At 43.7% G+C, this 15,555-nt stretch overlaps 1 protein-coding gene across 1 annotated transcript in view; it reads left to right on the forward strand.

Annotated features, from left to right (window-relative positions):
• PKDCC (protein kinase domain containing, cytoplasmic) overlaps nt 1-14,682 on the forward strand; it is a 36,248-nt gene extending 21,566 nt beyond the window's left edge. The window contains exons 5-7 of the mRNA XM_086744440.1: nt 209-316; nt 10,332-10,505; nt 13,427-14,682. Coding sequence (XP_086600566.1) covers nt 209-316; nt 10,332-10,505; nt 13,427-13,512 — 368 coding nt within the window. The 3' untranslated portion in view covers nt 13,513-14,682. The remainder of the gene's footprint in view (nt 1-208; nt 317-10,331; nt 10,506-13,426) is intronic.
• Nucleotides 14,683-15,555: the final 873 nt, after the last annotated feature.

Below are 15,555 nucleotides of genomic sequence, written 5' to 3' on the forward strand. Positions count from 1 at the left end.
GGATGAGCCAGCCCTTGACATGCCTGGCTCATGTCAGATATGATACCCAATCTGTGGTAACTTATGGACTTCATGTCCGCATCACAATGCCGTCGTAGAGCAGGCACCGCTGGCCTCTCATGCTTAGGGCTTTATTTGAATGCAACCTCGTTTTCGTCCCGTGCTGGTTGCTCCTCATTTAACTCATTCTTTTGCTGTGCTTTTAAAGGAGAACTTCACTGGGGAATAGATGAGACAGCTGCTCAGCTAGAGAGAGTTTTGAATCTGTATAAGAGTGGAGAGTACCTACAGAACACGACCCGGATACCGAAAGCTGGTAAAGTGGTCTTTTTCAAAACTTGAAATCTGAGACTTTGTCTATATTTTGAGATTTGAAAGGGCAAATGTGCAGAAAATGAGACTCAATGGCCCTTGAAATATATGATAATCTATCATCTGCTTTTTGCTTCCTGGGCGCCTTCTGAAGCCCTTCTTGCTGAATGAGGTAGCTGCACATCCACAGGTGTGAGCAGACTGCAATAGGGATAAGGAAACCCAGTGGAGCATTGCTCTCTGTAGCAGATCTGCAGAAAATGTTTTTCATTATGTCCACACACTTCTCTGCGGTTGGAGTATCAGAACCTGCCCAAACATGAGTTGGAGGGAATCTAATCAAGATGCCGTAACCCTCTGTGAATTTCTTGGGACTTACAGGAATTTCTTGCTATGTAAGCACTTATAGATTGAAAGAGTAAAATTCTTACTTGCTTTGCAAGAGATAAATAAGCTGTGCCTCCTCTCTCTGCTAGCAATAGAATAAAAAAGGGAAAAAAAAGGACAGGATGAAAATGAAGCTGCATAATAGTAGCTTTTTCATAAAATCTCTGCAGCACCACAGGTATGTAAAATACTACTCAAGCAGCTATGATGTGGAGGGATGCATATTCTTCCCGGAAGGGTAGCTTGTGGAATAATACACATCAAAGATTGTGTGTGATGGAAATGACTGTTAAGTCTAACAATTGAAAAAGCTGTTTTGCAAATTATTTTTGTGTACGTACAATATTCATGTCAAACTGTCAACATAATTGACTACAAGTTGATAGGAAAATTATGGCTTTGCTGCGGAAGCTCAGTAAAGAGGGAAAGATGGATTCTAAATGAAGATGAATATTGGCACAGGGGGTTTGAAGAGTTCAGAGGAGCATTTGCTCTGTGAAAGAGACACAGGAGCCAAGCTCATTCCTGTTGTAGTGCTGTTAACCTCAAAGGGCCATGACACCAGGGATGAATTTGACCCACTTATCAGAATAATTCAATATTTATTTTTTTTGTAAAATTGGCAGGAAAATTGTTGCAGGTGTTCATTTAACTTTCTAATTTTCAGCTTTTCATCACAATCTGTGCTGAGTGACGCCTGTCAACACAGCAAAATTATTTTCAGCAGTACAATCAATAGTACAAACATGTCCTTTGTTGAAGAAGTGCCAGGAGGGCTGAAGTTTTTCTGTGATGCTGGTTGATTCCAGATTTAACTTCCCTATCAGGATAAGATGAAGTTTTGAATTTTAGAGGGCTAGCATGTTTATAGAGAATCTCAGGGAGAGAAGCTTAGGACAGCAGTAGTAAATGTAGCAGTGCAGGTTTCTACTAATAGGGAGCAGAGCTCCATGTGTATTTGGCTACTGTAATAATTACACATTTTTGTGTTAGTTTGATTCCATAGAGTCCTGGATAATATAATGCAGAGTCTGCTGCCCGTGCTCATGGTTAGTAACGCCCTCCTGTGCAAAGAGCCCTTTTTATTTGTAGGACACTGCTCATGGATTTAGGCAGTCTACAGCATGAGGAAAGATGTTAAAAATCCATAGATGCTTTGTGTAACATATTTCGCCAGTCTACATTAAAGACCATGAGTGTAATATTGAATTCCTTGATAGGGAAATGTTCTCAACTAGTGGCAAGCCTGAAGAATCAGATAGCTTAGTGGAAATTACACTTAGATGAGATGTGTTTTCAGACTTAGCTGCCATGCCTTTAAGATGTGCAGGCCTGTTTCTTGTTTGTTCTAAGGCTACTTTAACCAAACAGAAAAGGGGTTGTAATTTATTTCTATTTTAAGGCTCCCTTTCCTTGCCAGAAAAGTGTGAAAAAGTCACATTGTGAGGGTGTAAATACACCTACCTGCCCATTCATATCGCTTTTATTCCGACCACATTCCTTCCTCAACTGGTATTTGCCTGGTAATACTGTGCTAGAATTAATTTTTTGTTATTCTCTGTCCAGAGATTATGAAATGAGAAATTATCCTGTGGTACAGTGAAGGTGCAGGAGAGGATGACAGTGGTGCTGGAAGGGACTGGTGTCCAAGTGATCAATCCCTTTGTGCTGGTAGGACGTTTGCTGCTGAGCTGGCATCCTGACCACCAAAACCAGGGCTGAGCAGGCTGAATATTTTGTGTAACTCTTGGTGGGTAGTAGAGGGGTAGAGAGGGGTGAAAAGGGACAGCTGTGATAGTTTCCCAGGCTGTCACCTCAGGTCCGGCTTTGACCCTGTTTGAAGTCTAGGGGGATTCTGTGTTACTCTCTGAAAGCAAAGAAAAAATATTTTTAGGATTGTGGGATTTTTTTAACCCTTTTCTGTCTTGCTCTGCAGCATAATGAAAGTTTAAGGAGGATGTTTTCCAATCCAGTGCTGAGTTAAGATAACACTGGAGATGATGGTTAGGTTCTCAGGCCAGATTGGATTTAAACAGAGCTTTGCATTCGTACACTGGTGTGCCGAGATGGGGCAGGCGCAAGCTCGCATTGATTTTGCTCCAGATCATGGAAATCTCACAAGGTGACTGGCCTCCGGGATTTTTACTCTCTCAAACAGTAGAAATGACAAGAATTAAAAATGCCAGTCTCCTCTGGCATCCGAAGGGTTGTGACAAAATAAGGCCTTTCTTGTGTATGATCTATTTTGAAATCCTGAAGGCAGAACTAGAGGAGAATTCAGATCCAAGAATTGCAAGATCTTGGTTTGGTTTGGTTTTTTTTTTTTTTTTTTTTTTTTGGAAAAGAAACCACAGAAGGTTCAGGTAACAGCACTTCAGAATTTGTCTTAGGTCTAAATGCTTTGAATTACCCATTGTCGTGGATAGAGCGTTGTAAATTTGTGCTAGGAAAGAAGAGATCATGATCTTGGGCAAGTGATCTAAGGCCGTAACTGAAACATAAACTTTGAGGAAACAATCTGTTATCTATATGAACCTATGGTTTTGAAAGGAAGACCTCCTCCTATGAACACCATGAAGTGAGAAAGGTGATATTGATAATCAGTAGGGAAGTGACATGGAGAAAGCTCTTGTCAGCCCTAGTGTTCCCATAAATAAAGTTTAACAAGATGACATAGTCATATTACAGAAGGTCTTGGATATTAAGCTTTCACTGTGCTTCAGTTGTAAAAGATTTTATAGTGCTGTAAATTATATTATGCTCTGGACTTTGCTTTAGTATCTTAGAAACAGAGTAGAGGCGCGGGGGACATTTGATAGCTATGTATGTGTTCTGTAATCATAAATCACACTACTGTTAATGTTGATACAGGAACATTACACTGTTTAAAACAACACTGTGAACAAATACTTTTATATTCCATTTACTGTTGGTCTCTCTTGCTGGAATCCAGAAGAATGTAAATGAAAACAGGAACCATGTATTTTTTCTGACATATGTTATCTAAAAATGATTAAATCGTTCCATTAATTATCCAGATTAAGAAGACTATAAAAAAAAATCTCCTGATGTTCATCAGTAGAGTCCTGCCCCAGTATCAATGTTTTTATTACTTCAGTCAAGTGACATTGTTTTGTACCAACTGGGTGTCTGTCCCTTGAGCTAAGTCCCAGCCCTCCGGTTAACTCAGAATTTACTCAGAAATGCGTGAAATCAGCTAACACTAGTAAATCCGATAGCTTTGTTATTCATTAAAGCTAATAGATGACCCATTATTAGGCCTGAGGGTGAACAAGCCCACAGAAAAGCATAATTAGCTGCTGCTGTTAGTTGAAAATATGTTCTTGATGCTAAAAAAGCTGGAAGGCTGGACATAAAGCAAAGACACTTTGTGTTTTCCTTTGTCTTAAGACAATTTGGCAGGATTATGCTGTATGTAAACATTTACAGTACAACAGTGTTGTGAAAAAATATTCTGCAGGGTCACTATAGCAACCTGCTTAGGAAATGGTAAATCCGCCCAGGAATTATTGAAATCGAGGTGGCGGTGGTGGGGGGCGGTGTTTGTGCACATGTGTGTGTGCGAAGGAGAAATTTTGCAATGTTGCTGGAATATTGGTGGAGGCAGTCTGTACGTCCTGCGGCAGGCCACAGCGCTGAGGCTGAAAGCGCTCTGCTGAAGGCGCTCGAAGCCTCAGCCAGGAACACACCGCAGCCCAGTCCTTGCAGCCCGGGTTCCTGCTTTATCTGGAGCTTATGTGCGTCGTGTTTCTTTCCCAGGGACGTCAAGGCTGCTTTGTGGCCAGCTGAGGGGGAAAGGTGCATGGGGCTGCAAGCGCGGGCAGAAAATCTTCCTTTACACCCCGCCTTGCACAAAGCTTTTGCATCAGCAGCGAGGCAATCCCAGCACAGAGAGGAATACAGGAGCGGGTTGCTTGGCACTCAGACGGTGCTGAAAGTATGCGGGGGGAGCACGTGTGTGCTCCCCGCTGCTGAGCTGTATGGTGACCGGTTGGTTGTTGCTCACGCACGTCTCCACCGTCGTGTGCACTGTGTGCCCTGTTCACGGAGCAGTGTGTTCTGCTCTCGCTGAACTTCCCCAGGTCCAACTTGGCAGCGTACAGCAAAATGCTTTCTGCTGATGGGTTAGGTCCTCAGCTTCTTTGAAGAACACTGAAGAAGTCACTGAGTGTCTTTTACAAACCCCGTAGGCACCTATCTTTAAGCTTAAATACTGCAAACGTGACCCTATACAACCTTCTGGCTTGTCCATCATCAGCATCATTGTTTTTAAGAGCGAGGGGGCCAGATGTGGCTTACAAGCATCTGTGGCACAGTTTGACCTGGTTGCCTTCAGTAAACGGGCACGCACCGCAGAAGCGGCTGTGAGCACAGAGTGGCTCTGCAGCCGTGGCCCGGTGAGCGGCCCTGGGACGTGGGGCACGAGGCAGGAAAACCGCTCCAGCTGTGTCATGTTAACAGGAATAAAATGTGAGGGAACATGTCATTCTTCTCCTTATTTATTTGTGTTTCGGTGACAGCCTGCATACCGATTTAAATATGGCTCTACTGTAAGGACAATAGACGCATATAAAAAGAAGCAAAGCCTGACTTCGCTTCCAGCCTGCATGCGGGAAACAGCCAAAGGATGGAAATACTCACCAGAGAAGCAGGGCTATCTCCCGGTCTGACAGCAAATCCCTGTCCTGCCAGGCCTGTCTGCCCTTTCAGACAGTTGGGGTTCATCAGAAATGATTGAAAGCAGAGGCACGCGGGATATGCCTAGCATGTCATTTTCTCAGACGTACCGAAAAATAGCTTTCTGTAGCACAACTGCGCATACGGCTTCGCGTGGCTCGTTGTCAGAAATGTGTTTAATCGTGAGGTATTGAAGCACGAGGGAAATAGCAACATAAAATGAAGCATACTAAAAACATAAGTATATTGTTGTCTATTTAGGATCCGATTCTGTTCTCCTTAAGCTCTCTGGGAATCGATGGGAACTGTTTGTAGAGCAGAACACTGCTCAGTACCACTTTTTGCTGAGATTGGCAAGATTGGACTCTTTCTGCTTACTTGTAAGCAAAGCAATTAAAAGCAAATCCAGAGACGACTACCGGTGTTCCTCTCAAGAGCGGGGGAAAAGAGGAGAGAGGAAAAGGAGCACCATGATGTTCTCTCTCAAGGATGAACATTACTGTGCCTTTGTTGTTGACCCATGGTGTATCGGCAGGTGATAACTAGAAAAGAGAACTGGGCAAATTTCCAACAAGTAGCTGTAGTTGGTAGTAAAAATGCAATTTGGCTGCTGTGGCTGAAATAAACGGTCATTAGGACTGATTAAAGTCAGATTTAGGGTGATTCAAACAAGCTAAAAGGGGAAAACCACAGGCGGTTTCACGTAGTTTATTATATACTTGTGGAGTTATTTATATGATTCAGTCTAGTACAGTGAGAATGAGTATGTTCATAGATTGTAGTTGGCTTTGGGACAGTGCAGGTGACTTTTGATGGAAAAAATTTAGAACAAGATTTTAAAGCATTGACTTTCTTTTATAGCTCTTGCCCTGGCCATTGATGCTGCAGGTTGCTTTTAAAGGTGCTTCTACGTGTCACAAGAAGATGCTCGTTTGGAAAATCGCTGTGGCTGCTGTGGGGCCTGGCTAGCACTGTAAGGAACTTCTAAGAAGATTTTGGCCAGATTGAAACAGCATATTTTGATTGGTCAGAGCAAACTTGTAAAAATATTTTACAACTATTAAAAATATTACCAAACAAAGCTTTTGAGAATTGCCCAGATTCAGCATAGCAAGATATTTTGAAATTTCAAAATGTTTACAGGGCAGGACAAATGTTTCCTAGTGGGATTTATTTGTATAACTGAGAGCAGCAAATCAGCTCCCACATATTAAGCTGGAGTAAATCTATCGTAAGTGACATCAAGATCAGGCTTACTGCGTGACATTTATTTCCTTCAATCCTCACAGAATCAGTAGATGGAGAAAAGGATTCTTTTTCCTTTGTGATACTGGTAGAAGCATCTTGCATTTCTCTGGACTGTTCCTTGCCATTACCTTGATAGACTTTGTGTACTCTGTGTCAAGCTACGTGTATGTATGTAGAAGTGTAAATTTATGGCTGCATTTATAGTATTAGGCAAGTATTTATTGGTTTTAAACACCATTAGTCTGGAAATCGACCAGAACTTTGACCTTTTTATGATGTGATTTACGGCCGTGAGCCTTCAGATTCCACGGACTCCATTTAAGCAAGTTTCAGGCCTTGGCAAGACAAAAATCGGAGCTGGAGCTGTCTTTAAATCAGTGGAGTATTGCTAAATTGAGCAAGTAACTGCACTATAGTGACCAGGGTGATCATTTAAAGGCATGGGGGAAGGCCAGCTCTCTTGCTGACTGGGGCTAATGGAGGGCAAGGAGGGGCAAGAGGTGCCTGGTATTGCTGGGACGTGTCTCGGTGGAGGGGCATCCTTCAGGAGCACCCTTTTAGTTCGTGTGAGAGGAGTGTATGTCTTCACAACTTGTACAAATAAGGGCTAAGGGGTCAGCTCCCTAATTTGTCGCTGTGTAAACAAGAGATTCCAGGGATATTTGCCTTTGCCGTGCAAGGGGGGAAGGCAGCTACCTTGCACTGCTTGAGATAAAGTGAGTTTTGGAGAGAAATGTGGTTTCCTCAGACCAGCGCTCGGTTGATGTTGCAATGAGCTTCCAATCAGTTCTGACTCTAATAGTTTAAGAGGAGATCCTGTGTTGGCTTCCTGGGGCTGGTCTGGGAGAGTGAGCCAGGGTGCAGGGCCATCACGTGTCCCGCTCTTTGCTCCTCAGGGCTGTCTTCTCATCAGGATGCTCCTGGGGGAAGGGTCTCCCGGACACCCATCCCTGCTGCCTGCCATGCAAGCGGGGAGAGAGGCTGCCTTCCCGCCTGTACCCTCGCTGCTTCCCACTCCCCTCCCGACAGGCAGTGTAGGCAGGAGGCTCAGATCCTCAGACTGCTGGCATTCAGCAATCTGTGCCAGTTTGGGAGAGCTGCTAGAAGCTGCCTTAGCAGACCCCATGCACCTCTGTGCTCTCACTTAGACTCCAGTGGCTGTCTGTTCACCTCTCTGGCGCTTGGTGATCTCCTGGCTGAGGAAGATGCTTTTTGCGTGTGGGTCGTGCTGCTGGGTACCTGTTATGCTACCGTGTTCCCATGAGTCGTTGCAGATGGTGCTGGCTTCCCTTGTGTAGGAACTGGCAGGGAGTGGCAAGGAGAGTAGGGACAGGCTCTGCTGCATGGTGAGACCACCCCAAGTACCGGCGTGAAGGTTTCCATCCTTTTTGCCACCCACAAGCTAGGACCTCACCATGGCCCTCACAGTTATTGCTGGCCCAACTCTGTTGATTAATATGTCCAAGCTGCCCGGAATGATTTACCAGGCTCAGTCACCTTGAAGAAGACAATGGCAAGGGAGAACTTTATCTCCTACCTCTGTCAGAGCCTCAGGTCATGTACATCACTGCTCTTTTGAAATCTGTTTACGTCAGCCGAAAGCCTAACCTCTGACAGCTGTAATGAGAACAGTGTTGAGAAGAAAGAAAGAGTTATGGCATCTTAAGAGGCATATCTGTGCACAGAAGACTTTAAAAATTGAATGAAAATTCAAAATAAGGGTCTTTCAGACAGGCCTCTGCCTTGCATGGAGAATACATGATGTGACGTGGTGCCACTCAGCTTAGTGCTCTGATGGTGTGCGAAGGCGTGCTGCAGCTCCGTCCCAGCCCCAGCACAGAGCCCAGCAGGCTCCAAGAGCACCCACAGGAAGGGTTGGGGCACACTCCCTGCTGACGCAGAGAATCAGGCAGATGCTTCGTCCATTGCTGCTGGAGCAAGGGCCATCCTTCTGTGAACGTCCTCTGTGGTGTGGGGTTTGGCGCAGCTCAGTGTTAGGTGGCACTTCTGTAGCCATGCCAAGAAAGTCGTGGATAGTGACATCCTATACCCAGCCAACATGGCATGTACACCGATACAAAAAGTTGCATATGGTCCTGACAACAGTGAATTGATTATTTTTGTATTTAATTTGTGCACATCATTGTACTGACCTTGGCTGTGAGGTACAAGTGCTCAGCAGTTACGATACAGAGATAAGAGAATATTGTTCAGTTGCACTCAAGTATTGTTACACTGTACAGTTGATACAGAAATTGGAAAAAAAGGGATGTTACCTATCCAGCCAGTAGCAGTTTGATTTATGCTCTGACTTTTCTTCAGAAGGAATGCATATCTGTTTTTGATGGAGAAATGGCCATTGGTAATGTGGAACTACAGTTTGATTTGGTGTTTTTTCCTTCATGTGCATGACTCCGCATTTTCTGAATTAATGAAAACTTTTTTGCCTTTGATTTAAGTGGGACATGATCAGCTCTGATTTTGCTTCTTGTTTGGGAATGTTTCTTATGACACTTTTAACGAGCCAGCCTTAAAATAGAATGCTTTTACTGCATTTGTTTCCCACTATTTCAGACTGCGTGGCATGAATGAGCACTTACGGATGTCTACTTCTTTTCCCAGTTGAAATACTGGCAGTTTAGAGTAGCAGGCACGCTCGCCTTTGACTCGGTGGTGTTGGTACAATGTGCTGTCTGAAATATTAGCAGACTGAATCTGCAATGTCAGGCAGAAAATGCCTGAACCGAAGTGACTTACGAAGAGGCTGTGAGGCAGGGCAGGCAGCTCTGGTTTCCATAGTAGATACAATTAGAAGAAATACAGGATGTATTTATTTTTTTTTTAATAGGTTGGGGGGGGAGGGACAGGAGGGAACCATCAATTTGTGCGTCTGGATGCTAAATAGAAATGTTTATAAATGATTAGTTGAATTTGCTGATGCATTCATTAGAGAAACACCCGTCAGCGGCTGGGAAAGTGAGAGGAGCTGTGAGCAGAGAACAAGAGGCAGCTCATAAAGGCAAGTGAGACTGAACGGCAGCCAAGGGAGAGGAGTAATCGGCCGGGCAGCGCGGAGGCGCTGGGCGAGGACCACGCTGACATGCTCCCGCTACTTTTTTTTTTCCCTTCTCTTCAGAGGCCCATCAAGCGACTCCCCTTTTGTGCTAATCTGAGCAAGCAAAAAAAAGTTTGCTTAATTAAAAGCCTGTCTTTTCTTCCTTCTCTAAAGGGGCTGGAGGAAAATAGCATACTTTTCTGAAGGAGAGGGAGGGCTGGGAACGCCTGGTTGGGTCTCACCCCGACAATCCAGCTCACTGTTAAGAAGTGGGACAGTGAGTCAGTTCATTCAAGTGGATGCTGTTTATTCAGTGGGACATTCTTCCTGGAAAACTCCTAATAAAACCAAAGCCTCGCCTACGCAGTGGGGAAGGGGAAAGGGTTTTGTGCACAGACTGTTTATTTACAGACGCTTTCTGGAAAAAAAGGTGAGAAGAAGAAAGGAGGAAAGGAAAAGGAAAATAAGGTGCAGAGCTATAAACACTTTTGGGAGTAAACAGGGGCTGGTACAGTCTAGCCCGTAACCTTTTCCGTCATATATCCCGCTCCTAAGCTGATATAATAAACCTTGCCTGTTAAGCAGCTTGCTGGAGCTTTCAAAATGATTGCTTTGCTCTGGTTGTTTGCAGAGTACAGACGGGTGCCTGAAGCTTTTATTCCTGATGAGAACTACAGATGCTGGCCATCTTACCATCACAAGGGCTGCCTCCTTTCTGTCTTTGATGTCAACGAAGCCATTGAGATCTGTGACAGCTACTCCCAGTGCAAAGCTTTTGTCGTAACTAACCAGACGACTTGGACAGGTAGGTCATGGATGCTGCAGAGCAGAAGCAACAGCTGAGTCATGTATTCTGGCTGCTTTAGGTGTTTTAATAGAGTCTGGGGAGAGGGTTGTGCTGGGCTGTTGGAGCCACCAGCGGCAGCTAGAAATGGGATAGTGTCTGAAGCTCTAGCTGAGGTGGTTTGGATTTTGGTGGGGCTTCTCTTTGCCAGCTGTCAGGTGAGTGGGAATGTGCTGGTGGACTCAAAGGAGCTGGCACCAGAGAGCTGCAGCATATGGGCCAAAGATCTCCAAATAGTGGGGTCCGAAATTTCAGTTTAAAACACAACAGTGGAAACAACAACAAAAGGCTGTGACCTGTTTCCTTGATTAAATATGCGGGATATGGTCCATCATCTGGATTTAAATAAATCTTTCCAATCCATATGGTTGTTGCGGTTTGACACAAAACCAAACAGGTTCTCCTGTGCTGGGGCTTCCCAACTGGTGTCAGAGATGCCCTGCCACTGGTGGGAACACAGGGCTTCTAGCAGTAGGGCTTTGGCTAAAGGAGAGCGAGGAGGGCGGCTTTAAAACTGGGCAGAGGCAGAGGTGGAGGTAGGAAAAGCAGAAGTAGAAGGAGAACGTCCAGGGGAAAATCCCATTTGCTACCACAACTAATTTTCTTGTCTAAATGCACTCATTGAAAAGAGAAAAACATTTTCCAGAAGGTCTGTGGGCCTGGTAGTCCCAGTGTGGTTCCCCTGAAGGCAGACAGTCGGTGCCGATTGGCATCAGGTGGAGAATTGGCCCTGGCTTGCTGCTTCTGCACCAGACTTGTGCCTATTTCAGGCAACTCCAGAACAACCTGAGAAACAAAAATGTTACACGTCTCTGCTAAAAATCTCCAGCAGCTGCAGCTCCGGAGTGGCTGAGGGGTTCAAAAAGCTGAATGCCACAGCTGGCTTCCAACCCTGTGCCCCTTCCCAGCGTCCCCCGGAGAGCTGCGTACCCCCGTGGCCGGCCCCAGCCAGCTCAGCTTGTTCCCCTGAGCACACAGCACCCCTTGAAGGGTAAAGAAAAAAGACATGTTTGTGCCTATAAGGTGCAGTGGACCAAATCCATGTTCTTTTGTAATCTTCCCCGAGATAAAACCCCACTGAAGTCAGAGTGAGTTTTTCTTCTGCGTGTCATCTCCATACGTACAGGGCTGTTTCCCTGCCTGCAATTGCCATTTTCAGCTAAGGCCGGGTCAGCTCCCCTGCTCCTGTCTTTGAGAAGGGTGGCTTATATCAGCCAAACCTAGGGAGAGCTGATTGAAGTCCTTGCTCTACCACAGACTTTAGTGTGGGGAGTTATTTAGACTCTAAGGCTCAGCTTTCTGTCTGTACCTCTGCGATCACAACATGTCTTAACCTTAAAGTCAAAATTTACCCCGTGTGCAGTTGGGTGCTTTAGCTGTGCTTAGCTGAGCAACATAAATACACACCAAAGCCAGGCCTATATACATGCCTGGCAGGTCGGCAGGTCCCCAGCTCTGAAAGCATCACAAACCAGTAGAAAATTTTGACAGTTTGTACATTTCAGAGTGGTTTAGGCACTGTACTGCTACGGCTTTCTGCATTTTTTTTTTTTTTTTTTTTTTTGTACTTCTGAGAGGTTTGAACAGAGACTTCTGTGGAACCTAGAAAAAACTAATTTATATTAACTTTGCCTATGGCTAACCAATGACTAGTAGGTCATCTTGTCAGACTGTAGTCAGATTATTACAGTTAATTAATACACTAAAAAAGTAATTTTTAAGGCACACAGGGAAGTTCCTAGGAAATTCAGAGCACCTCCTGCCTGAGATTATAATATTAAAAATAAATGAGACATATTAGCAAGATTTCTAGTCTTATTTGTCATTCCCTCCATCATGCTGTTCCTGATGCACAAGCACGTGAGTCCCTGAAATCTGCAGCATGGCAATTTGCTCAGTAGTTGAAGCATCGTGTTTGCTGTGTGATACTTTTTAAGAAAATAGTGTTATGGGAGCCCCCTAGAGAGGCAGCTGGGAGTAAATAGCATTTGGTTTTCTGAAATTTAGAGAGAAGGAAGGCAGAGGTTGAATAGTTGTGGAAAATCTCTCTGTGGCCTCTGCTCCAAAGAAAGGCAATGACAGTGCGGGTCCGTGGGATGGCAGGTTCTTGTCGAGATAAGATGCCAGGTCAGTAGGCATGGGGAGATACAAGAACGGTGCTGTGACTCCCACAGATACCGCTGAGTGAAACCTCACCCAATTCAGCCCCCATAGATGTGCATGTGACAGGTGCCTTACTCTGCCCAGACTGTTACTGTTTGCTGGTGGTTTTTATATGAGGAGTAGGAACCTTGTTCCAGCTTGTTTAAAATTCGGAGTTATGAAGTGATCAGCAAGAGCTATTTCAGAAAAAGTAATTTTTAACATACATTGCACTGATCAGTTTTGCAAAGGTTCAAGCATGCAAAGGTGATTCTGCCCCTGCAGAATTCTGTAGAATTCTCCTGTAGAACTCCTGTAGATCTGCTCCTTCTTCTTCTCATTCAATCAAATGAATGCCCTGAACTCAAGCCTGTTTTTATCAGTGGGAGAGTCTTTAAATATGTTTTTTTAAAGGTCATGTGAACTTTGTATTAAAATCTTCAGACCTTTCCTTCATTTACTGTTAGCTGTACTGTTAGCTGTACGCAGCTGTATCTTGACCATAATTAGATAAGAGCAAATCTACTGAAGGCGGAGGAGATTCAGTGTTGTTTTAGATGAAAGCATTACAGTTTTACGCCTGGTGAAGTTAAGAAGGCATTCATTCACAGGTCGCCCAGAGAATGCATAGGTTGAAGAAAAATATGAAATGTCAATACTTTAAGTTTTGCAACCTTTTGCTCATCACTTCTAAATAATTTCTTTTCCTCCCCCCTCCCACCTTTTCCCATTCGGTGCAGGTCGGCAACTTGTCTTCTTCAAGATGGCCTCAAATCGTATCATGCCTGATCCTGACAAGATAACGTATGTGAAGGTGACAGACTGACACATAAAGTGGCTCAGTCTGACGCGTGAGTGACAAGAGCTGTTTGTGTATAAATATAGGCAGCTGTTAGGTATAAGGTGGCTGTGGCCAGAGAGATAATTGCACTATTACTCATTCTAATCTATAGAGTGCTAAACAAAAGTTTAAAGAAATAACCTGCATGACCAGGATGAATGTGCAATAAAACAACATTTTGAAAATGTGATTTTTTTTTTTTAAAAGAAAGCAAAATACAAGATATGATACACTGTTAGGGTATAATTTTGGTTGTAAATCAGCAGGCAGCTCTGGCTTTTCTAGCCAAGGTTAACATAATGTTTCTGACCTATGTATCATGTGTGCATGGGGATGAAAGTTGATAATTTCTTTGGGAAGTCTGTATCCTCTGCGCTGATATTTATTTGGGCACGTACAATCACAACAGAGTAACTGAAGCGTATCAGTTTGTAAGCTGAATAGCAAACATTTCTGAAGACAATCAGCATTTGTGTTAAAGCTATCAAATATGCAATGCCGGCGTATTTGCCTAAAGGAAGGAATTGGTTATGTTTCGAATTGCAAGAGTGTAGCTAATTTTCATTTTTGCTTCCAATGTTATCATAAAGTTTCATTTTTAATTTAAAAGAGCCGTTTTGTAGCTCTAGCAAATCACATAAGCATATGAATAGTCCCACTGAAAGGGTAGGGACTTACCCAAGTGCCGAGTGCTTTGCTGAATAGGGATAGGCCTAAGCATATGCTTACAATTAAGCCTGTGCTTAAGACTTTTGTGGAATCGAGTTTGAATTGTTCAGGAAGCCCCATCTTTGACAGACTGGCAAAGCAATCCAGCTGGTGGAACAGTACTGGTTTAATGACTATCTTGCAGTTATTCATAGTTTTTGTCATCAAATCCTTGGTTTTCTAAGGCACCGCTTGCTAATTCTTAGAGTGAATGAAGTAAATGACCTTAATAATGGCAAATGAATGCTAGCCTTAATTCTATATAAAATGCGTTTTACAGGCATGGTGTGTCTAGAGAATTTGCTTTCAGTGAAAGCAATAAAGTAAATGCTAAAGTGACCAATGTCATACTGTTTTGTAGTTTGTACAGTCGGAAAAAAAAATGCTTTTGTTTCTCAAATTGTTTATTTTTGTAAAAAAAAATAAAAGATAAATACAATTTCTTTACTCCTTGATTTTTTTTTTTTTTTTGTTGCAAGTAAATGTGTACATCCAGTGAAGACTTAGACATAATGTATTGTACGTAAACTTAAGCCTGGGATTTTTTTTCCAGGAAGGAACTGAGGTTGTTCCAGTGGCTCCCAGTGAGGGGTATGTTTCTGGGAGTACATGGTGGCTTTGTCTGCGTGGTTGCCTGTCACCAAGCAAGTGACCATTAGGAAACAAGGCTTCAGCAGACTTTGTTTCTCTGTAGTTTGAGTCACATCGGTAGCGGTCTTTTCACATTTGGAAGGGATGAGGATGAGATCAGAACCTGAAGGAATTACTCATTGAGCTAAATGATGGTTTTTCTTACTGGACATTACCAAGGAGAGTCCAAGAAGGAGAGCAGGAGAGCCACGGAAGATGGGCAGAAGTGGTCGTAGCCTGTGTGACTACGCAGGAGAGATGATGACACCGTCAGGAGTGGGTCTCGTCTCACCACCGTCTCTCTGAGGTTACCGATACCGTAACGACTTCTGGCAATTGACTGAAATGACATGCTGTAACGGCTGTAACTCACAAATTATCAAACTCCCAGCTGTAATAGCTCAGCTGATTGTGTCACCGTGCACTTAGGAACCCATCAGTCATGCTGTGGTAGTAAACAAACACTACAGATTCTTTTAAAATTGCTACATAAATCATGCCAACACATACTGCACCGTTCATTGAAGTGATATGGGTTGTTGGCACTGAGGTGCTGGTATGTATTTTCAAAGTCTTTAACCTCCCATGATTGCCTTACCATTAAGCTCTGTACACCTCTCCAAAAATACTCAGCGTTTAAAAAACAATGTGGATGGTTAAATTCTTTAGTTGCATTCCTAGGTAGAAAAA

Source organism: Chlamydotis macqueenii, chromosome 3, assembly GCF_036417535.1.
Source record: "Chlamydotis macqueenii isolate bChlMac1 chromosome 3, bChlMac1.mat, whole genome shotgun sequence".
Classification (NCBI taxonomy): Eukaryota; Metazoa; Chordata; class Aves; order Otidiformes; family Otididae; genus Chlamydotis; species Chlamydotis macqueenii.